The 25,878-nt window shown below is 35.7% G+C and overlaps 1 protein-coding gene across 1 annotated transcript in view; it reads right to left on the bottom strand.

The window, feature by feature from the left end:
* CERKL (ceramide kinase like) overlaps nucleotides 1-25,878 on the bottom strand; it is a 182,647-nt gene that overhangs the window by 44,497 nt on the left and 112,272 nt on the right. The window contains exon 4 of the mRNA XM_044666474.1: nucleotides 372-435. Within this exon, the coding sequence (XP_044522409.1) occupies nucleotides 372-435 (64 nt within the window). The remainder of the gene's footprint in view (nucleotides 1-371; nucleotides 436-25,878) is intronic.

Here is a 25,878-nt window from a genome sequence, read left to right as displayed (position 1 = left end):
TTTCTCCCTTAAACAAGTCCTATAATTTCATTGTAGTAGAGGAAATTCTGATTAGGAAACTCTACCTATAAAAACTGGCACCTCATCTACCCTTTTTAGTATTAGATTGTTGCCTGGAAGAAATGAAAGGTTAATTAAGAGACTTGTCTATGGTCATATAGTATATGTCACAGATGGGACTTGAAAAAATGTCTCTCTAATTTTGGGCTTGACCTCTTTCTAAAATACCATGGAACCGTTTTGGGGTGAGAGCATATGATTCAATAATCATTATATAAACTAGTAAAATTCTTGGCATAAGTATTCAAAAGTCCAAATTCCAAAATAATCTATAATTAAAAGAATAATGTATTATATGTAAAATAACCTACCCGTCAAATTCTTGAAGTTCACATTCCTTTAGTAGTGATAGGGCATGTCCTTCATATTCTGTTACTATTTAAAAACACATGAAAATATTTTTTAAAAATTAAAATTAATATATTTAACACCTTTTAACTTGGTCCGGAATGAAGTTATAGTAAATGCTATGGCAAAACAATAAAACAAAATTTATTCTGGAATACATTTTAATGATGAGAAAACACTCTTGGGTAGTTCCCTGACTGTTACTGTTATATATATATATATATATATATATATAGAGAGAGAGAGAGAGAGAGAGAGAGAGAGTCTTATGAAATGCACATTTCATTAAAGAAATCATTTAGTGTTACCTCACACCTAGCAATTTTCTATTTTATCTTAGTATTAGTTCATTCAGAGTTCCTAAATTAAGAAGCATTTATATCTAATAAAATTAGTACCAGTAGAATTTTGAAAATAAGGTATGTTTAGTTGGTATCTAACAGACAATATTAAATCATACTGACAATTCTTAAACTAATATGTTAGCTGAATACTTCATATGAGATTAACATATTAAACAAAAATGTGTATATCTGGGACTAATAGATTATGAAGAAAAGTTGAATAAGGAAATAGAAAATAAAACCAAATACCAATAACAATAGATCCTATTGTGAGGAGCGGGGGAGGTGATGATGATGGTGCAAGTACACACCAGTGTCTGTAGTCTCTAGAGGAAATGAATCTGTCATTCTACATTGCTGTCCCTGTGGTTGTTGATGCCCTATGTAGTATTGTAAATGCCAGCAAAGACACGATAAACTGGCATACTGCAGATGGCACAAAACATCATAACCACATTTAGCATTTTCCAGGGCAGCTTTGCCAGAAGAGACAGCCCAGCTGTATCCACCCATCAAAGATTTCTGCTGACTGACATGACACTTGCAGATGGATTTTTTGTGTAAGAATGTGCATCATTATATGCAAGATTACATTAATCTTTCATGCCTGTCTGTCCTTAGTGCCAGTAGGGTTCAAGTTTTTCCTATAATGTTTTTAGATATTGTTAAAAATTATTAGTCTTGGTATCTAAAAGAATCATTGTGTATCCTCCAGTGTTACAATATTATTCTCCCATGACTGATTCAAATAACATTGATACATAGAAGAGCCTTTCTAAATTAAAATCTATAAGGATGAAAAAAGAATGATATTAAGCAGTTTTATCATTTAATATTTATAATACTTGAAGTCCTCTTTAAATATGCAAGTTAATATTTATCATTAATTTTCATACATATCACATACCCTAAATGCATACTGGCAGAATATAATTCAATGACTAATGCATTTCCATATTTGAAATAACAAAATATCATATATACCTACAAGTCAAATGGTACAAGGAAGGTCTCAATGAAGAAATGTGCTACAATAAAATCCCAATTACTATTTTCCAACAAAAGATAATCCTTATTAATAATTGAATTTTCTCAAATCCATTACAAAAAATAGCTTCAAAAGTTGGAGAATAGAGATGGTGTTTAGACTAAGTGGGAGGATCTCAAAGCAAAACATTCTATTTTCCTTTCAAGTAGAATTTTAATTTCATAATGATTAGACTATTATCACAATCAACAGAACTGTATAGAAATAGTTATTGTTTTTTCAATGATTACCATAAATGCAGTTTTATTAAATCATCAGTCTGGAATTAAGAGACTACAAAAGTAAACCTATTCCAAATTCTCACAGTAAACATATCCCAAATTTCATCTGAACCAAAAAAGTCTGGTTCATTGAGGGAAATTTTCTGTGGACTGTTTCTCCTAGAACACAGTGTAGATTCTTCACAGGGTGGTAATATCACCCATTACACATTCTAGTTAGATAGATATACTAATATGTCCAGTTTTTTAATTATCATAAAAAAACACACTTCCACATTGGTCTTTGTTGAAAGGACACATTCCTTCCAAACCCAAACCTCAAAATAAAACCATAACTACACTGATGTGAAAGATAGAATGCTTTGATCCATATCCATTGAACTCCAACAGTTCTTTCCCTGGAGATGGATAGCATTCCCTCTCATAAGTCTTTCAGAATTGTCTCAGATAATTGTATGGCTGAGAGTAGACAAGTTTTCACAGCTGATCATCTTACAATATTACTGTTGCTGTTTACAATGTTTTCCCTGTTCTGCTTATTTCACTCTGCATTATTTCATGCTGATCTTTCCAGCTTTTTCTGAAATAATCCTATTCATCTTTCTAATTGCACAATAGTATTCCATCACCAACATGTACCACAATTTGTTCATGCATCCCCCAACTGATGGACATCCCCTCCATTTCTATTTCTTTGCCACTACAAAAAGAGCTGCTACAAATATTTTTGTACAAGTAGGTTCTTCCTCCACCTTTTTTTGTCTTTGGAATATCGATCCAGTAGTAGTATCACAGGATCAAAGGGTGTGCATAATTTTAAAGCCCTTTAGGTATAGTTCCAAATTGCCGTTCAGAATGGTTGGATCAGTTCACAACTCCATCAGCAACACATTAATTTCCTAATTTGCAACATACCATCCAAAATTTTTTATTTTCCTTTACTATCATATTGGCCAATCTGATAGGTATGCAGTGGTATTTCAGAGTTGTTTTAGTTTGCATTTCATTAATTAAGAGGGATTTAGAAATTTTTTTCATATGCTCAGTTTTAAGAAAGAATAGAGTCTCCCAGAGGATGGCAAAAAGTAAAGTTATGAGAGTAAAGGAGATGAGCATGCAAAAAAAAAAAATAGGAAAGATGCACAGAAAATTTTCTCCTTTGATTCCTTAGAAGTCCATGACACTGCCTTGAATTTAGGTTTTAGAGAATATGACAGTTATTCCTAGACTAAAAGACCAAGTCTACAGATGGAACTTTTAAGTACTCTGGCATTGAGGGAAATGATCAAGTAGAGCTAGCTGATAGTTTTTTGGTGTGTCTGCTGAGAATCTTTGCTCCCTGACACAATTCTGTATTCTTTAATCCATTGTTATATTTTGATGAAATTCTTTTTTAGCCAGTACCATATTGTTTGGATGACCACTGCTTTATAGTACTTTTTGGTAGTTTGATAGGTATGGCACTGAATAAGTAAATTAATTTGGATAGGATTATCATTTTCATTATATTAGCTCATCTTACTTATGAGCAATTAATGTTTTTCCAGTTATTTATATCCAGTTTTAATTCTGTGACAAGTATTTTGTAGTTGTGATCATATAATTCCTGTGTTTGTCTTCGTAGATTAAATTCCCTTTTGCATTTAAGTATGCTGTTGGGTCTTACCTGGCATACTGACTCACTGGACTGCAGGCTCATCACTATGGATTTAAATAAATATAGACTATATGAATACAAATATGCATATATATATGTGTGTATATATATACACACATACGAAAGAAAGAGTGAGTAAGAGACAGAGACACAGAGAGAGAAACAAAGCAGCACCAGAAAGCTAAGAAGTTGGAGGGGTTCCAAATGTATGGAGAGCTAAGAAGGACCCATACTTTATTTCTAGGGCTTGTCGATTATTTTCTTTTCACTCAATACACTTATACCTGTATTTATATTATAAGGAACCATTTAATGATTTTTCCTTTCATCTCCCAACTTTTTTAAAAGACCAAATTTAATGGCAGTACTTCCCAATGAAAATTCCTAAATTGTAGACCAGCCTATTCAAGTGATTGTAGAGTGTTGTATGCCAAAATGCCACTGACATTTTGTTGTTTGTTTCTAAAGTGATATTGTGCAACTGTCACTGTGTACGGCCTATCTAAGTGCTAAGCTGAATAGTCACTATGGAGAAGAGATTTGGTGCTCAGTAATGAGACTTGACCCTCATTGAACACTGTTGGGTTTGGTGAAACCTCTTGATTATGATGATAATGCTTTCTATGTACTTGGGGGAAATCATTAAATGGTTAAGGCTAAGAGACAAAGGAATAAAAATAAAGCAGTTGCTATACTAAGTATACAGTTTAAAACAAACAAACAAACAAACAAACTTTATCTTACATCATAGAATCAATACTGTGTATTAGCTCCAAGGCAGAAATGGTAAGGTCAAGGCAATGGGGCTCACATGACTTGCCCAGTGTTTGGAGTGCAATCTCAGGGATTTGCACCCCAAAGTCACTTTAATAAGCAGGCAGGAGCCTTGATAAGATGCTAGCAGAGAAATATGGCCTTTATTAGAGAAAGGGAGAAGACAGGGGCACTACTCTGAGTGGTTGACACAAAACAATGTCCAGGAGTATACAAGAGACCTTCGGATTTATAGGAAATTAACACAATGCTTCTCTTTAGCTACTCACTATTACCTGCGTGTGTGTTATATTTTTCTTCATTTTTTCCTATCCTTCTTAAGTTTCCCAGTATTCTTTAACTCATGGGAGCATTCCTCAAGTTCACAATTTCTAAGTTGAGTCAGAGTTTAGACATGGCCACGGTCTTTCAGACTGAAACATTTAAGCAAGGGAGTTAAGCTTGTAACTTTACATTCAGGACTTTCCCCATGGGAACCTTTGGAGCTACCATTTTCCATCACCGCCTAGTTTCTAACCTCTTTAACCTTTTGAATGCTTTAAATATAAAGCTGCTTGGGGAGGGGTATTTCTCTACTCTTCATAAAAAGAGATTGGTATCTCTCTTCTGAAGGGCACCTAACTTTCACTAATTTTCTATGGGAAGTTGCCAATCTAAGATTATTACTACTGACTAATATATGCTGGAGAATAATACATGATTTCAACCCACACACCAGGGTCACATAGTTAGAAAGTATCTGAGGCCAAATGTGGACCCAGAATCTCCCATCTCTAGGCATGGCTTTCAATCCACTAAGCCACCTATCTGTCCCCTGTGTAAATAGTTTTAGGCAATGAAACATTATATAGAATCCCCAAAGATAGAACTTTAATAAGAAATGGAGCTATTTGGGAGCTAGTTATTAATCCTGACCCTTTTTCATTCCTTGCAACTGTAATAGGTATAGGCTTTAAAAGTATAAAAGCAAATTTTTGCAAGCATATTAGGGAAATCCTTTGCTAGAAGTCATGGACATTCTGAATGGAATGCAGGGGGTAGGGAGGAGAGAGCTAAGCAACAGACATTGCTGTTTTGAGAGGGGTTTGGAGCAGAAGTGCAATCAGCAGTCCCTATTTGACCTGGGATCTTGGAGATTGGTGAAAGTTGTAAGGTTGAAGATATCATCCTGCAAGTCAACTCTGAGTAGGGAAGAGGCCTGTGTTCTGGTGGACAGTTTGAAGACATCTTTCCCTACCTGGTTACTTTTGGATCATCAGCTATGGAAGATTTGGTTCCTGGTATCCTGAAGACATCTCTGGATCAGTTGTGAGAACCCAAAACCAAGCTCTCTTCCTCAAGTCTTTAGCCAAGCTGTCAACCCGGCAGAAGCCAGGTTGGCTAAGGAACTTACCCTTTTGACTCCCATCCTGGGCAGACATAGTTTCACTTTACCCCCTCTCCTATCCTCTCAAATTACAATTAAACTGTTTCCCTGTTTGTTTTCTTCATACCTTAAAGTTCTCATAGTGTGTGTATTTGTTAAACTCTGTGTTTATCCCTGGCTAGGTGGATCAGTGTGACAGTTAAGGCATAACTGTCACTCCTGTCAACTGTCATTTCCCCGAACAGCTAAACCCAGTTTCCCTGAGGAGCCCCTGCTGGGACAAGGCCACGTTCCATATTTGATGCCGTCAGAGCACAGATCCCAGCTAAAAGGAGCAGTCACAAACAGCCCAGGAACAGCAGGGCCCCAGAGACCCCTTCCCAGGTATGGCCTCTGGAAAAGCTACAACATCACTGGAGTGAGACAGGGCTCTACAGTGAGGATATCCCACTTTCATTCCTTTTCTCCTTTGTGTCCTGCCCGGCTATAGTTTTAGATTAGTGTAGATAAGTCCAATCCCTGTCCCTGAGGCTTGCCCCTAGATTGGTAGAATAGAAACCCCTTCTTTAGACTATATTTTCTTTAATTAAACCTGTGTGTATAAAAAAACCTATAAAAATACCCATTACACCACTCCTGACCAAGAAATAGTGAAGACATCTAAAGAGATTTCTGCTAAGAGAAGTAATTTAAAATGATGCGAAATTTCTGCTATACATTGGGGCAACATCATCCTCAGTGTCTCATACATGATTTAGTGGAAATGAGATTCTCAACTATGGTCCATAACCTCAAAAACAACCCGTTAACCTGTGACAATAACTGGTTATGGGAAATATAATATTAGTCTACAAGTGTTACTACTGCAAAGGACACATATGGAAAAATCATAGTCCTATTCAAAATGACATCTCTGTCCAACAAAAGGATGAATCCTTTGTATTCTTACTAACACTTGCTACCAAAGTAATGCAGGAGTGGCAGAGGATTGATACAGAAAATATCAAGAGGCTAATAAAATAATTAAGAGATACTTTTGATTTCATATGATCTCTTTTAAAAAAAATACAAAACATCCCAAAGTCATGGTGTTAGTGTTCCTTTCAAAGTTACATGGAAATTTTGGTGGCACAGAGGATATCCTGTATATTTAATGACAGTTTTTCAATACTACTGAACATGAAAGAGATGTTACACTTGAAAGGCCATTCCAGAAAGTGGTGATATAGTAGTTATAGAAATAAGGCCTCTTAATTTTAGTGGAACATCAAACTGATTGGTTAACATGGGCAAGGAGTTAACATATATTAAGTTCTCATGGAAAAAAGTGGCCTTCATCTGTTCAATAGGTTTCTACCAGTTTAAGCATAAGGCCCAATGAATTTTGGAAGGATTCACCACTTTTTAGTCAGTGGTTTGTGGCATGAATTTTTGGAGCTGTACATCAGCATAATTTCATCATATATGTAAAGCTATTAGAAGAGTATTTGGCAAGGTTACAGAAAGTGTTGAATCAACTAGAAATCTAAAGCTATGAAGTGAGAAAAGCAATGATTCTTTAAAGTCTCTGAAAATAATGTGAATCATGTTGTTCTTCAGAGTAAGGAATGACTAATGACCTGAGAAAACAGAAGCACAATAGGCCCTTACCAAAGAATTTTTGAGAGCAAAAGACTTTTCTATGATTACATGACTGCTATTTAAAATTTGGGAAGAGAGATGTAATCATCACTAAGCCATTCCATGACCTTTTCAAAGGTCACAAAGAACCAAAGGCAGAAGGACAAAAGAAATAATCTGTTTTGAAAGCCCTAGAATCATTCAGTTATCACTGGAATGAGGAATATGAGCAGTTAACTTTCAAGGTTTCATCAAATACTTCAAACATACACCATTGTTGTTTTAGGACCTTTTTTGTGTCACACATTGATACAAAACAGGAGCTCAAAGGCACTTTTATACCAAGAAAGTGATGGCCAACAGAAGCCAACTGTATTCATCATTAGAGGTCTTGATCATCCTACCTACAGATTAAAGTACTTGAATTTGAAATGAGTGATAATTAATAAGTTCTGAGACTGTGATTGATTGGATATTGATTTTAAGTTTGATTTACATTCTGAAAAGTCTTAAGTTGAATGCTGCTTGAAAAAGATATGGATAGTGGCAGAGATGTGTAGCTAATTATGACTGCAATATAAATTATTAGTTAGGAAAGTAATGCAGATAGGCTATCCCATAAAACCCACATGTTAAAAGTTATGATGATAACCATAGAATTAGAGAAGGCAATCTATAACATTCAGAGAGAGAAGTTACTAACATAAGAAAGTCAGGTTGAAAATCTACACCTTCTACCAGGTGATATACTATCAGTGGACATAAATTTTGTAGAATTGCTTCAGTATTTCTTTTCCCATTTGTCCTTGGCTAAGTGAAAGCAGGAACAAATCCATGATCAAGTGTCATGTAATACATCAATTAAAAAATAATTTAATTAAAGCACAAGAGCAAGATGAATACCACAGAATTGAGTAAAAAAGTAAGCATCCTTAGGACTTATACCTCCCCAAGCCCAGTGTCTAATTAGTTTCTATCATGCTCCATAATGCCCATGAGTATCCAAACTCATGGGCTGGATTTTGGGAAGAAAGAGAGGCTAAAAGTATTAACAAAGTATAACAACTGCTATTTTTTCACAGTTGGGACCAGCAGAGAGAGCATCTCTTCTCACGTAGGCCAAAAAGTAAGATATATTTTCTGTGAAAAATGTCCTGTTCTTTAAGTATATTTGTAAATATTCATCCATATCACCTAGATTGCTATATTTATTGCCATATAATTGGGCAAAATAGTTTTTAATGATTGCCTTAATTTCCTCTTCATTAGAGATGAGGTCTCCCTTTTCATCTTTGATACTGTTAATTTGGTTTTCTTCTTTCCTTTTTTAAAATATATTTACCAGTACTCTGTCTTAATGTCATGTTCTTTAAGTATATCAAATCTGGATGGCAATTCAGATGATCTGGAATCACCAACATTCAGCCAATAAATTTTCCAGCTGTTGTAAAATCAACTGTAATTGCCCTCAAAACAACTGACATAATAGATTGCTCAAGTGATCCAAAGAGCTTGATTTTCTCATACAGATGCATTATATCTCAGGTCCTAAAAGAGTTTCTGCAGCAGAAAATTACATAACACATGAAATAATGAAGATAGTATGTCCCTCAAAACATGCTCTTATAAGAAATCTATATGAACAATATATTTAGACTCAAATTTGGCAATGAGAACTTTCCACTATTTTGTGTGTTTAAATTTTTTCTTCACACTTGAAGTCATGGGAACAAGTATGAGGTAGTGGTTGATTTTGAAAATTTAAAGGGAGACTGGAAATGCTATGACCAAATAATGCAGGATAAACTTCAATTCCACAAGTATTAAATTGCTGATGAAGTTGTTGATATTGTTATCATGAGGGCTTGCTGAGTCCTTTTCAGGGTTGCTCATCCACCTTTGGTGCCCCTTTTCACCCACTCTCACCTGTGGTTTCAAGAAGCTGTAGCATGTACAGCAGCTACACCTCAGTAAAACTTGTTCCCTACAATCTATACACACCAGTTCTCTCTATCACTCTCCACGCATTTCCTACAAACTCATATTTCACTACCACCACTTCTCTCCTCATGAGATTCCCACCTTAAAAAACAAAAACTGTGAATCACTGGATGAGGTGGACATGCTACAAACCTCTTGCAGATCCTTCTGAAAGATGTAATCCACAATTTACCCCATGTGAAAGATTTCTCATTCCAAAGTGTTGTATGAACATGAGTCCCTTTGTGTAGTCCTGTCAGAGAGTGGAGACGGATGAGGAAACAAGAGTTAAGTGAGTTTGTTAAGGATTAGTCTTCTTGCTCATAATTTATCAAGTTATTACCTTTTAGAACTCTTCATGTCTTGGCCTGTGGAGAAAGCTGCAACAAGAGAGCTGCAATTGCTTTATTTCTTGCAACTAATTTTTATTTTCAGAGAATTTTAAGAGGTTTGGAGAACTGGAATAAAAGATCTAGTCCTCTGTCTTGCATACATCTTTTTCACTGACATTTATACTCAGGTTTGCCAGTCATATCATTTTGTGTTGCATTAGGCTCCTTTGTCTTTCAGATTATTCCAATCTCTTCTAAAGTTTTTGGTGGGTACAGAATAATCTTGTGTTACTTGGATTTCGTTTCCTTTTTGTTTTTTTGTTAAACCCTTACCTTCCATCTTAGAATTAATACTGTGTATTGACTCCAAGGCAAAAGAGTGGTAAGGGCTAGGTAATGAATGTTAAGTGACTTGCCCAGGGTCACATAGCTAGGAAATGGCTAAGGCTGGATTTGAACCTAAAACCTTGCGGCTCTAGGCCTAGCTCTCAATCTACTGAGCTACCCAGCTGCCCCTCTTTCCTTTATGTTTGGAAAGTTACTTAGTGCTTACCATTGTGCCTGGAATATAGTAGATTTATTTTATTTAATTCAGATCATCTGAATTGCCATCCAGATTTGATTTTTTTTTAGATTTAATTAATTAATTAATATTGATTGATTGACTTAGAGAATGCATGAATTTTTGAAATATTTATATTCTAAAATATATTTCTCCTCATTACTTATAGAATTTGTTTATCCTAAGAATTATTCAATTTAACCTCTATTTTTTCCCAGGGTTTGAAGCATATTTTTTTTCCTCTACCCTTAAAGGTGATCTATAATTTCTTTCCATTGGCGTTTTGTTTGCTGAACTCAGTAGTTCTGAGCAATCTTTTCTTCCATTGTTAGTTAAGTTTTTTGATTTGTCATGTTCTTTTTATTTTATTTTAAAACCCTTACTTTCCACCTTAGAATTAATACTGTGTATTGGTTCTAAGGCAGAAGAATAGTAAGGGCTAGGTAATGGGGATTAAGTGACTTGCCCAGGGTCACACAGCTAGGAAGTGTCTGAGGCCAGATTTGAATCTAGGACCTCCCATCTCTGGGCCTGACTCTCAATCCACTGAGCCACCCAGCTGCCCCCTGTCATATTCTTCTGAAAGCCCTGTAAAACATAAGAAGTCTGACTATATTCTGTCTTCAAGATTAATGTGCCATGTTCAGGTAAAGATATTTTTTGCTTCTCTTTTATCAGATTTTCCTTCAGTTCTATATATGTATATTCAGAATCGTTTGATCTCTTTAGCCTCTTTGGAGAAAATTTCCATTGTAAATCCAAGATTTTCTGTTCCACTAATTATTTCTACTGTGTTTTCATCTCACCTTCTCTTTCAAGTTTCTTGATAATCTCTTGGAAATCTCTGATGCAGTATAATGGCTCTTTTGGTAATCCGTAGACTTCTGTGTTTCATTAAGTTATAATTTAATTTGCTTCGTAGTGCAATATGTATTTAGAGATGTTGGTACTACTTTTAAATATCTTATTACCAGGGGGCAGCTGGGTAGCTCAGTGGATTGAGAGCCAGGCCTAGAGATGGGAGGTCCTAGGTTCAAATCTGACCTCAAATACTTCCTACCTCTGTGTCCCTGGGCAAGTCACTTGACCTCCATTGCCTACCCTTACCACTCTTCTGCCTTGGAGTCAATACACAGTATTGACTCCAAGATGGAAGGTAAGGGTTGTAAAAAAAAAAAATAAATAAATAAAACAAATATCTTATTACCCCATTTTCCATTCTACATTTTGTGACCTCCCCTGTTGGCTGATCTAGTTATATGCTATGTTTTCTAACTAAATTTCTTCTTTCTAAGATCTTGATGGTTTCAGTCTTTTCCCTTTATATTTCTATCAGAATTTCTATTAGAATCTCTCCCTTTCTCCTTTGATAACTGATAACTTGCAGAGCTGGACCTCAAAATTGTCTTAGTCTCCTTCTGCATTGGAGAATTTACTTTCCACCCTGTCCCAAGTAATTTCTGTGGCCACAAGATTAGCCACAGCAGTATTCAAACCTTCTTTTCTTCAATACAGCTATGCATTTTGTCTCTTGCCCCAGTTTCTTCCTTATTCTCTAGATGGGCTGAGTCAATATCTGCTCCTTTTTGCAGCCTTAGGAAAGGTTGAAATAGATGTTCTAGATAGAATTTCTGCTGCCTTTGAGTTTCCTAACCTGGAAGTCCATTCATGGAGAACAAAGCTCTCCTCTTATACCTTCCCTTCTTGGGTAAAATTAACGTATTTTGCTTATTGCAGTAAGATGCTGGTGTAAGATGCAGGTGTGGAGATAGTAAAAGGAGGGTGGCATTTGCCTGGGCCATGGCTTTACGTGATATGTACAGCCTACTGGAGCATAGGAACTCATGACAGAGATTGGAAGAAGGAAACAAGCATTTATTAAGTACCTGCTATGTGCTGGACACTTTACAAATACTATCTCATTTGATCTTCCAACCATCCTATGAGGTAGGTACTATCATGATTCATCTTTTACAATTGAGGAAACTGAGACAGCCATATGTCACGTGATTTGCCCAGCATCACACAAATGGTAAATATCTAATGTTGGGTTTGATTTCTGGATTTCCTGAATTAAGGCCCAGTGTTCTCTGCCTATTTAAAGCTAAGTAATAGCTTTGATGGGAGGCTCAAACAAAGATAATAAGCAATAATAATAATATGGCGATGATGATGATCATCATCATAGCTAGAGAATTTATATAGGACTTTAAGGTTTGGAAAGTACTTTACATATATTGACTAATTTGATACTTAGAACAGCCTAATGAGGTAGATGCTATTATTATCCTCATTTGCAGACAAGTAAATAGAAAGGCCAACATAAATAAGCGGCTTGACTGGGGTCTTCCATCAGTAAGTGTCTGAGGCAAGATTCAAACTCAGATCTCAAGTCTCACCTTAAAAGCTTTTAGTAAATTCCCAACTGCATGCCCAATAAAGTATAAAAATCATGACCCTGGCATTCAAAGCTCTCAATAGTCTTAACCCAGCCTACCTTCCTCAATATTTATGTTGGACCTTTCTCTCCCCATTTTGTCCATATCTCCTTATCTCCGTGCCTGTAGTGAGTTCCTCCAAAGTCCCATATTTGTCCACTGAAACCCTTCTGCTCACTGGAGACTCAAATCTGCCACTTCCTTTCTGAGATCATTCTTGCCTTTTCCACAGTCAAGTGATCTCTCCCTTGTCAAGTTTCTCCTAACGCATCACCTTAGACCTCTTTTTTTGGACTTAATATGCTCTGCCTTGTTGTCTACTCAATACCATTTTTTTCTCCTTATTTTCAGTTTGTGACTTTTTTTGAAAGTAGTTTGGTTCTCTGCCCTCTATCTCTGTATCCCAACTACCTAGGCAAATGCTGGTACAGAGTAGATATTTATTACATTTTTTAAAAAAATGAATTGGAACAATTTTTAAAATGTTGTGAGTTAGTCAAACGCATCCAGGTCATTCAGTTGTCTTCTTCAATACCACAAATATTAAATAAGTAGTTATGTATATTCTGGGTCATTTTTCAATAGCTCTTTTGCAGAATATTGTTTATGTTGCTGTCGTTCAGTCATTTTTCAGTTATGTCTGACTCTTTGTAGTCCCATTGTGGTTTTCTTGGCAAAGACACTGGGGTGGTTTGTCATTTTCTTCTCTAGCTCATTTTACAGATGAATAAACTGAGGCAAACAGGGTAACACAGCATCCTATATATCTAAGATTTTTTCCCATGGCTAAAAATTTGTTGTTTTTTCATTTCAGTCTTTTCCAATTCTTTTTTTTAATAATAATTTTTATTTTTTAGAAAAGTTATCATGGTTACATGATTCATGTTCTTACTTTCCCCTTCACCCCTGACCTCCCCTCCCCCCCCACTGGCCGATGTGCATTTCCCTTGGTTTTAATATGTGTCATCAATCAAGACTTATTTCCAAATTGTTGATAGTTGCATTGGTGTGGTAGTTTTGGGTCTACATCCCCAATCATGTCCTCCTCAACCCATGTGTTCAAGCAGATGCTTTTCTTCTGTGTTTCCTCTCCTGTAGTTCTTCCTCTGAATGTGGGTAGGGTTCTTTTCCATACGTCCCTCAGAATTGTTATGGATCATTGCATTGCTTCTAGTACAGAAGTCCATTACATTCTATTTTACCACAGTGTATTGGTCTCTGTGTACAATGTTCTTTTGGCTCAGCTCCTTTCACTCTGCATCAATTCCTGGAGGTCTTTCCAGTTCACATGGAATTCCACCAATTTATTATTCCCTTTAGTGTAATAATATTCCATCACCAGCATATACCACAGTTTGATCAGCCATTCCCCAATAGAAGGGCATACCCACATTTTCCAGTTTTTTGCCACCACAAAAATCACGACTATAAATATTTTTGTACAAGTCTGTTTATCTATGATCTGTTTGGGGTACAAACCCAACAATGGTATGGGTGGATCAAAGAGCAGGCAATCTTTTATAGCCCTTTGAGCATAATTCCAAATTGCCATCTAGAATGGTTGGATCAGTTCACAACTCGACCAGGAATGCATTAATGTCCCAATTTGGCCACATCCCCTCCAACATTTATTACTCTCCCCTACTATCATTTAGCCAGTCTGCTAGTTGTGAGGTGATACCTCAGCATTGTTTTAGTTTGCATTTCTCTAATTATTAGAGATTTAGAGCACTTTTTCATGTGCTTATTGATAGTTTTGATTTCTTTATCTGAAAATTGTCTGTTCATGTCCCTTGCCCATCAATTGGGGAATGGCTTGATTTTTTATACAATTGATTTAACTCCTTGTATATTTGAGTAATTAGACCCCTGTCAGAGTTTTTTATTATAAAGATTTTTTCCCAATATGTTTCCCTTCTGATTCTGGTTGCATTGTTTTTGTTTGTACAAAAGCTTTTTAATTTAGTATAATCAATCATCCCATTCACATTCAGAGTTATAATTATCAGTTGTGTATTCCCCAACATTTTGGTATCCTCTCTTAGTTCTACCTCTTCTTCTTAGGCTATTTCCTTTTAAACCAGTGATTTGTTTTAAACCAGTAACCCTTGTCCCCTCCCTTGATTTACTATCCTTTCTACCCCCTCCCTTGTTATTCCCCTCTTTTTGTTTTTAAGGCCTAATGAATTCCCTCTCCCTTCTCCTCCCCTCCCTTTTTTGACTTCCCCACTCCTCTGCTCCCCTTGGTTTGTCCCTTCTGACTTTCTGAATAGGGTTAGATAGAGTTCTATATTTCAATGGATATAGCTACTCTTCCCTCTCAGGGTTAATTACACTGAGAGTAAGGTTTAAATATTACCACTTAATGCTCTCTTCCTCTCCTTCTTATAATAGTATTCATCTCCTCCTCTTCCCATGCCCTCTTTGTGTGTAATAGAATACCCTATTTTTCTTATTCTCTCAAGTTTCTCTTGGTGTCCCCTACTATTCACCCTCCTCTTTCCCACCAACCCCCTTATCATGTTAGACCCTTTAGTACTCCAACTTCTTCCTGTGAATAATTCTTCTAATTACTATAATAGTGGATACTATAATAGTGAATAGAGTTCACTATAGAGAATTACACATAACATTTCTCCATATAGGAATACAAATAATTAGATCTTACTGAAGCCCTTAAAGAGGCAAATTTAAAAGTAAGAGTTTACTTTCTTTCCTCTCTGTTTCTTATTTACCTTTTCGTGTTTCTCTTGATTTTTGTGATTGGATGTCAAACTTTCCATTTAGTCCTGGTCTTTTCTGTGCAAATACTTGGAAATCTTCTATCTTGTTGAATGCCCATACTTTCCCCTGGAAGTATATAGTCAGTTTTGATGGATAGGTGATCCTTGGTTGTAGACCCAGTTCTCTTGCCTCTCTGAATATCATATTACAAGCCTTGCGGTCTTTTAGTGTGGAGGCTGCCAGATCCTGTGTGGTCCTGATTGGTGCTCCTTGATATCTGAATTGTCTCTTTCTGGCTTCTTGTAAATTTTTTTCTTTTACTTGGAAGCTCTTGAATTTGGCTATTATATTCCTGGGGGTTGTTTTTCAGGGTTTAGTTTAGAGGGCAATCTATGGATCCTTTCAATGTCTATATTACCTTCTTATAGAACTTCAGGGCAATTTTGCTGAATAATTTTCTTTAGTATGGAGACCAAATTTCTATTAATTTCTGCTTTTTCAGAAAGACCAATGATTCTCAGATTATCTCTTCTAGACCTGTTTTCTTGATCTGTCAATTTCTCAGTGAGATATTTCATGTTTCCTTCTATTTTATCAGTCTTTTGACTTTGCTTTATTTGTTCTTGTTGTCTTGAGAGATCATTGGCTTCTACTTGCCCAATTCTTGTCTTTAGAGACTGGTTTTCTGCTATATTCTTTTGATTTTCCTTTTTGATTTGGTCTATCTTGTTTTCCAGCTGTTTGATTTTGGTCTCCAATTTGCTTATCAATTCTTTTGATTTGGGGGCATCTTTTTCGAATTGCCTGATTCTAGCCTTTAGAGACTGGTTTTCAGGTATAATCTTTTGGTTTTCCTTTTGAATCTGGTCTGTTTGGTTCTTCAAGGCTTCCAGCTGGTCATTTCTGGTCTTCAATTTGCTCATCAATTCATTTGATTTCTGAGCCTCACTTTCTATTTGTGAAATTCTGACTTTTAAACTGTTATTTTCTTGCCAGATCTCTACCATCTTTCTCATAATCTCAGATTTAAACTCTTCAAAAGCTTGAGACCAGTTTTCATTTTTTTGGGAAGGTTTGGATATGATTACTTGTTTGTTCTCCTCCGCTGTTTGCTCTGTTGTCTGGATTTTTTCTGTGTAAAAGTTGTCAAGTGTTAAAGATTTCTTCTTGATATTTCTCTTCTGGGGTTCTTGTGTCTGGCTTGCCACTGTTAGCCCAGCACCCTCTCAGCTTTATCCTCACTCCCAGGGTCTGTCTGTGCTCTTTGGGTTCCTGAGGTCTCAGGTCTAGTTGTTTTCAGGGTCAAGCCTCCTGGTGCTCCTCTTGCTTGTTCCTCTGCCCAAAGCTCCTTTAACACTCTCAGGGCTCTGCTTCCACAATCATATACCCTTCTGCACTGGGTCCCCACCCACAGTCCGAGCCTGCACTCAGAATCCGCGTCTGCAGCTGCAACCACACCTGCACTCAGGGTCTGTGTTCAAAGTCCGCCCGCGTTTTTTAGCCTCTTGGGGTCTTAAGTCTTGCTGCTCTCAGGAACAGGCCCTGGTGACTCCAGGTACCTGCCAAGGACTTTTTGCTCTAACTCTTGTGCACTGGCTTTGGCCCTGTGTATGTGTGGGGTGCTCAGCTCGTGTTTTAGTAGAGCAATTTCACCCTCTTATAGCATGGAAATGCCCCAATCCCACGTACCTTCAATGCTGCGCCCTGTTGTGTGGTCCCTTCGTTTGTCTGGATTTGTTTTTATCTTCCCTTGAGGAGTCCTATATGTTTTGGTTAGGAGAGGTTAAGCAGCCGCTTTTTACTCTGCCACCATCTTAACCCGCAGTCTTTACCAATTCTTTGTGACCCCTTGTGCAATTTTCTTAGTAAAGATACTGAAGTGATTTTCCATTTCCTTCTCCAGCTCATTTTATAGATGAGGAAACTAAGGTAAACAAGGTTATGTGATTCACCCAAGGTTACAAAGAAAGTAAGGGTCTAAAGCCATATTTGAACTCAAGAAATTGAGACTTCCTGATGTCAAACCCAGTGTTCTATCCACTGTGCCACCTAAATACTCATGACTAAAAACATCTGTTCTAATTAAATTTGTTACCTACTCTAATTTAATTTCAACACATTTTCTTTTAACTCATTTAATGTCCATTCAGCAATTTTTTTTATCAAATATCTACTAACCTAAGTCCAGCCTGTCAGTGGGGAAAAGGTGGAAGAGATGGTCTAAGTAAAGCTAATATGGCTGGAGTAGCCTTAGAAAATACTCCACAACTCAAAATATCACCTCTGCCTCCTCTTACCTTCTCCCACAAAGCAATATTTTATTCATGGCTTCTTGGTCTTGAAAAATAAGGGTTTGTTTTTGTTTTTTCTTTTTTGCTTAATCTTGCTGGATGAGGGGTTAAATGGTGTAAAAGCCAGGCTTAAAGTAGGGAAGGTTCATATTCCTGAGTTCAAATCTGGCCTCAGACAATTATTAACTGTGGGTCTGTGTAAGTCACTTAATACTATTTTGCTTCAGTTTCTTCATCTGTAAAATGAGCCGGAGGAGGAAAGGGCAAAAACTCCAGTATCTTTGTCAAGAAAATCCCAAATAAAATCACAGGGTCAGACATGGCTAAAACAACTAAAGAACTAAACAATAATCTTGCTGGGGCCCAGACTTCCATATCAATTTTCTGGACATTCCATGTCATACTGCCTCTTCTTCTAACTTCCACAATTGACATGTAATCTTCTTCAGACCAAGTAATACTTTGCTTGCTTGTATTTGTATCTCCAGCACTTAGCACAATGTCTGGCATTCAGTTAACACTTTAATTTTTTTTCTCTCAGCTTCTACCAAGTTCAGTATCTGTTTATGGAAAGTTGTATTCTGAACTTTTTAGAAAGATATTATTTATCTTCTTTAATATTAAAAAATTCTCAATTAAAAAGTTTCCAAAACTTCCTCCAGTAACCACTCTTGAATCTGACAACATATAAAGTTTTTCTTATTTTCTAAAACAAATACCTCCTGGAGCAATTTAAACCCATTTTCTCCTTCCTATTCTCAGTGGACGGGGAAAACAGCTGTTCCCTCCCCATCAACCATGCAGTATCATACCATGTGGAGATTACTAATAAGATCCCTTTCAGACTCCTCTTCTTCAGGCTGGATGTCTCTGGTTCTTTTAACCATTTCTAATGAGGTTAACCTATCTAATAATTGCTTAATTCTGTTGCTCTGCTCCTGTGTTTCAAATTCTCCACTTCTTTATTAAGGCATATGGCCAAAAAAACAGAACATTTAAATAAATGTCTGACCATTTTGGAATGGAGTGGAAGAATTACACCATGGTGCTTATCTGTACTACTTCATGAACATTCTAATATCATAGTTGATACTCTAATAATCACCCTACATTGCTTATTAAGATTTGTCCTTTGGTTTGTTTTGTCATTTAGTCATATCCAATTCATTGAGACCTCATTTGGAGTTTGGCAGAGATACTGGAGTGATTTGTCATATCCTATTCCTGTTTACTTTAAAGATGAGGAATTGAGGCAAACAGGATTGAGTAACTTCCCCAAGGCCACATAGCTAGTAAGTGTCTGAGGCTAGGTTTGAACTCATGAAGATGAGTCTTCCTGACTTCATGCCTGGCACTCTATCCATTTTGCCATCTAGCTGCCCTGTCATAAATAAATAATTACTTGGATAAATCTTTATTCTATAGTCTATTTCACAGGATTTTGTTTAAATTTTTTGAATCAAATGTTCATTAATGATATTTATCTATAGTTTTCTTTCTGTGTTTATTTTTCCTTGGTGTAGGTAATAGGACTCTATTTGTCTAATAAGAATAATTTGATAGAGTGCTTTCTTTCTCAACTCTTGAGAATAATTTGTGAAGTAAGAGTACTAAGTGTTCTTTAACAGCTGCATAGAATTCTCCTGTGAATCCTGTGAATAGATCATTCATAATATTGTCTCCTTTCCTAGATATTCCTTAAGTATAAACTTAACAATATAAAAATAATTAATAAACAGAGATGGTCAAATTCTTGATCTTGCCACTACCCACAAATGTTACACTTCCACGTTAATAAATTCTGAAATTATCTTGTCTGATTAAACCTGTTGTTATTCAACCTCTCCTTCTACCTTGTAGTCCCAAACCTTGTTCTCCAGTTGTAATGTGATCTCCAATTTCTGTAAACCTTGATTCTTTCACTTTGCACTAGCTACACTCTCCTCTATTCTTCATCTTGATGTCATCTTCCTCCTTGGTGAACCAGTTCAGCTCTACAATATCCTCTTCTTTCAAATCCCCTGAAACATTGCCCACTGATATTACCTGGCCAAACCTCAGCCTTAGAACATTCCCACAGTCCAATGCCTTCACTTATATTCACATGCCACTGAATGCAGCTGAATAAAATCACAAAACCACGATGACTGGATCCACTACAAATTTATGTTGGAAAATTCCAAATTTGGACACCTCTATCATACCCCAAGATCTCCTCATCCTGCAAGATCATATCAGCTTTGCAATTTATACTTCATCAGTGTTCTCTGATCCTACCTGGGACCTCCTCAAGGGCGAAATAGAGCTCCTTTCCAAACAACTCTTCATTTCCCACCCAGGTGTACTTCTTTGGATACCTATTCCCAAGGAATCCATCATCACATCATCATATCACTCAAACCTCATCAGTGTCCTCTGATAGGAGGATGGTCAGATCTCTTCCACCAAACCATTTAAAGAGGATCCCCAAGCTAGCTATCTCTTCTTCCTCAACTTGGTTTCACTCCTTTGAACTTCTCCATTATGTCCCCACTCTGAGTACCTTGTTTCCCCTCTACTACCTTTTAGCTTCCTTTTGTGTTCTACAATCCTGCATTATATTGTAAACTCCCAGAGAACAGGAACTGTTTTCTCTCTATAGCTCAGAATAATTCCTGGAACATAATAAACAATAAATGTTAATTGACTCACTAAATGGCTTGAATCCTGCTACAATAAGAAAGCATCAAAAGGAACAAAAATGTTTAAAAGGAGAAAGGGAGAGGAAAACAGCTTACAGAGGATTTTCTGGATTAAGAAAATCACAGGGATGACTGGATGTTCCAGGAAAAGGTGGTCCCAGGTTCCTGGTTGAGACAACATGGTTTGGCTATAAAGAAGACAAGAACATGGCTGGAAGGGGGACTAACTACTAAAGAATGGCTAGATCAAAGAATAAATTATAGAACCAACAGATAAATGGAGGATGTACTCAAAGTAGTTTGAAGGGATAAATTATATATCAAAACACTTTCATTAGCAAGAGGTACCAAGAATGGAGTAATTAATTGGGCATGAAAGAAAAAAAAATTAAACCCCTTGAAAATCAACAAATCAAAATACAAATTAAATATCAAAATAGAAATCCTGAAAATCAAAGAAGTGATTAAATATGGAAAGCAAAATAAATTGAAAAGGTAATATTAACTAGGTCCTTGCTTTCGGGAAAATAATCCAATTTGACTTTTAAAATTAAATGAAAAAATAATTCACAATAAATGAAAATAACAAAAATATTATTAGGAATTATTTTGCCCAACAGTGTACCAATAAAACTAACAAATTATTTGAGAAGGTGGAATATTTATAAAACCAGCAAACTCCCAGATTAAAAGAATTGACAGTGTAATAAACCCAGTTTCAGGAAAAAAAAATTGAAAAACTCATAAATGAACTCCTAAAAAAAAAAAAAAACTGAGACAGAAGGATTTAGAAGTGAATTTTCTGATACAATGCAATTCAATAGTTGCATTATTGAATTCACAATAATTAATCAAATCCTTATTATGTGCCAGGAATTGTGGTAAGTGATGGGAATACAAACACAGGCAAAAGACAGCCCCTGCCCTAAAAGAGTTTATGGTCTAAGGATAACTAATTTGAATACTAGATAAGCTGTTTGCAATGAAAGGAAAATAAGATATCTTACCATACTGCTTTTGTAAAATGAATATAGACTTGATACTTAAACCATGCTGAATCAGGATAAAGAAACCTATAGATCACCACCTCTAATGAATATTAATGCTAAAATTTTAATGAACATATTAATTAGCAGGGAGGGTATAGTACACCTAAAAAATAACAAACTTTGACCATCTTGGATTTATACCAGTAATTCAAGGTGAATTTAATAGAAGGGAAAACTACAATTACAATATAGAAATAAGAAGCAAAAAATAAGATTTATATAATAGAACAGAAAAGATTTTTGACACAATACAAAACACCAAAAACATAAAAATAAGTGAACTTTTCTTTAATATTTTAAGTAGTATCTGTCTGAAACCAAAAGTCAACATCAGATATAAGAGGCATAAACTAAAAGCTTTTACAATCAGATTAGGAGTAGGTAAAGTAAGGATATTCATTATCACCACAACTCTATGACATAGTTCTAGAAATGCTAGTGATAGCAATATGCTAGGAGAGAAATAAAGAGAAAAAAATAGATTTAAGAGGAAATAAAAAACTTTTTGAAGATGATGTGCTTTTTTTTTTTCCCTAAGGGAACCTTAGAGTCAACTAAAAACTAACTGAAACAGCTTCAGCAAAGTTACAAAATTTAAAATAAAACCCCATAAATCATCAATATTTCTACATATTACCAAAAAACCTAGCAAAATGCAATAAAAATTGTAATTCCATTAAAAATCACTATAGAATTTATAAAATACTTGGAAATCCATCTACAAAGGCACTGACAGGAACTACATGAATATAACACCTTCTTTATGGAAATAAAAACAGATTTAACTAGAGCAATATTAATTACTTTTGGGTATGCTGAGTCAAGAATAATATATCTTAAAATAATTTAATTAATCTTTGACAAAGAAATGGAATTTAAGGGGATGGAGACAGTCAATAGCTGAACAAATTATGACATTAATATAATGGAATGTTATTGCACGGTGAGAAGTTATGAAAGCTATAATTTCAGAGAAACCTGTAAAGATATAACTGATATAGAATAAAATAAACAGAGCCAGGAATAATCATTAGTACAATATCAAGATTATAAAGAACAGTCTCTTTGAAAAACTTTAGAACTCTGATCAATTTGGATATTTCTCAACCATGTCAGAGATGTAAGGCCCTAAATAAGAAAAATAAGATGAACATTTTTAGACATAACCAAGGAGGGGAATTTTTCACTTACTTATACATATGTATTTTAAAGACTTTACTTTTCTTTTTTTCAATTGTGGGAATGAGGTAGAAAAGAAAGGAAGGATATGGCTAGAGTTCTTTAAAAAAATGAGAAAAAAAATCCAGAATGAATCATGTACAATCATGATCACTTTGATAAATTATTGTATACCTTTAAATGTATCATGTACATATATGCATTACATACACTACATTTATTTTCTACCTAAAAAGAAAGTCACACTCTAAATAATAGAGATTCACAGTTTCATCTAACAATCTCCACTTTTCATGCTACAGCATATGTGGAAATGTTCATTTTATTTGGTATGTGTTAAGTTCATAATTTTTTTAAAGACCAAAAAAACCACCATGTGAATATTTCTTTTAAGAATGTTTCTTAAAAACACCAGTTGTTGGATTCAAATTCTTAAGCTATTTTGCTATCTTCTTCATTTTATGTATTTGTAATTATTAAAAATATTTTATTTTCGGGGCAGCTGGGTAGCTCAGTGGAGTGAGAGTCAGGCCTAGAGACAGGAGGTCCTAGGTTCAAACCCAGCCTCAGCCACTTCCCAGCTGTGTGACCCTGGGCAAGTCACTTGACCCCCATTGCCCACCCTTACCAATCTTCCACCTATGAGACAATACACCGAAGTACAAGGGTTTAAAAAAATATTTTATTTTCTTAATTAAAATTGTTATCTAATTATTTCTTTTCATCCTATTAAAATATGATAACTATTTATAAATTCTATATGCCAGGCACTTTGCCAAGCACTAATAATACAAATTTTAAAAAGAAAAGCATTTCTAGCCCTCAAAGAGTTTACAATCTAATCAGAAAATACAATACAGAAACAGAGGATGAGGAGGACAGAGCATAGCTAGAATGGGGGTGCAATGATAGTAAAATCAAAACTAAGCTGAGAAGTCCAGGGGAAATGAAGAGATGGCTGGAAATAATGAATCCTACATGTTTTCCTATAAAATTTGGTCTTTTTCAACACCAAATTATCCATGTATACTAAACTTTCCTCTGGTAGACAAGAGGAAAGTGAAACTCAGGTGATGACTGCTTAACTCACCTACCTCCTCCTTATTTCTACATTTGTAGTTTTTCCCCTTTCTGCCCTTTCTCTCTTCTTAGTTATTCTTAGTTGTAAGCCTCTATCTCTTGCCTTTTGAAAAATCATCTTCTATTCTTTCTTTTTCTTTAGGGATAGCTTTCAAGTCTGGCTGTGGTTCCTTGGTATTTGAAATCTTTCTACCTGCTTGTGTACATTTTCTTTAATCTGGAAGCCCTGGATTACAATATTTCTGAGAGGACTCCTTTTTGGTTTTACTTTGTCCTCTGATTCTAATAGGTCTGAGAAGCATATATATGTATATGTATAAATGTATAACCCCTTTAAAATGTGGTATCCACGTACTTTTCTTTTGTAGTTTCAAGCAGTACAGTAATTCTTGGATGATTTTTTTTCTTCTACATGCTTTCTAGGTCAATTTTTTTTGATGAGACACTTTCAACATTTGTTTCTGGTTTTTTTTCCAGTATTTTAATTGCTTTTATCTCACAGAATGACTGATTTATTTTCTTTCCATTCTGGTTTTCAGGGAACATGCTACTTGGTAAATTTTTTTTTTACTTCCTGCAACAAGCTATTCATTATCGTTCCATTTTTCCTCTAAAGCTTTCATTTCACTTAAAATTTCTTTTGAATCTCATTTCAGCTCTTTCTGGAAATCCAATAGACATTGCGGTGAAGCCATATGTTTATGAGGCTCTGCCTAGAGTCACTGGGCAGTTGAACTTTTTCTATAGGCTTGTATCTTGGATATGTTTCTAGCAGTAATATTTCTATCGGGTTTATTTTCTATTTATCCATTATTTCCATCTTTGCTTCCTGAATTGAGATCAGGGTCAGGTTTTGAGTATCCTAGCACACTTGAATGGGATGGTGAGTACTTTTTGGTTTCAAGATGCTTTCCCTTCTGCTGGTATCTATTGTACACAAAGTGCTGGCAGATATCAAATTCACCTGTATCCTCTGGGAACAGAGTGCTCAACCCTTTCAAGACTTTCAAGTTGTTACAAACTTTCAGAGCGCTCAGAGAATATGAATTAACTGCTGTCCTCTTTGTAGGTTTTTGGTTGTTCAGTCATTTCAAGTATATCTGAATTTTTGTGACCCCATTGGCAGGGGGAGGGGCAGGGTTGTGGCAAAAATAGTGGAATAGTTTGCCATTTCCTTCTCTGGCTCATTCTACAGGTGAGAAACTGAGGCAAACAGTTTAGCAACTTTCCCAGTCACACAGCTAAGAAAAAGTAACCTTCCTTCCTCAAAGCTAGGCATTTTATCCATTGAACTACCTAGAATACTCCAGTACTCATGTTCAAGGTGAGACTTCTATAGATAGTCAAGGATCTGGAATTTCCTTGAGTGAGAATTCTAGTCTTGCCTCCTTCTATCTGGAACTTGCTTTCCTGTCCAGGAGCTTCCTGGTTGAACAGAGTTGTTAGAGCTGAAGGACTTCTGAGCAGTGAATCAGATTCAATCAGGCTCATCAGCAGGCTTCTAAGTATCCCCTTTTATCAACCTTGACCAAGGAACTCACTATAATTTCTATCCTTATTACTTAAATCCTTTATCACATAACTTCAACTAGTCCTTAGCACAGGGCCTGACACATAGTCTTTCAAGTAGCTAAATGTTTATTGAATGAATGAATGGTCTTTTGATTTATCTTTTCAGTAAAGTAAAAGGCAAGTTCCTCAGATCATATGGCATGAAAGGCTAGAACAGACAAAAAAAATAAGATTTCAATGAAGAAATGGAGTGAAGGGTGTCATCAGATTTGAAGGAAGCCTAATACTTAGAATGACAAGGTGGGGTATGTTTAAATATGAACTCTTAATTTCACTTAACTTCCAGGGCTCCCGGAACTTTTCTAAAACATAAGTTCCACAGAATACACTCCTCCCAGTGAAGAATCACATGTACAGTCCTTATCCCTAATATGCACACAGACACAAACATATGGAGATATATATATATATGTATGTGTATATATATATATATATATATATATACACACACACACACACAAACACTGCACATGTGTAGACCTAGATGGGTCTCTCTCTCTCTCTCTCTCTCTCTCTCTCTCTCTCTCTCTCTCTCTCTCTCTCTCTCTCTCT

Source organism: Gracilinanus agilis, chromosome 3, assembly GCF_016433145.1.
Source record: "Gracilinanus agilis isolate LMUSP501 chromosome 3, AgileGrace, whole genome shotgun sequence".
Lineage (NCBI taxonomy): Eukaryota > Metazoa > Chordata > Mammalia > Didelphimorphia > Didelphidae > Gracilinanus > Gracilinanus agilis.
This window is presented reverse-complemented; position numbering and strand designations above follow the sequence as displayed.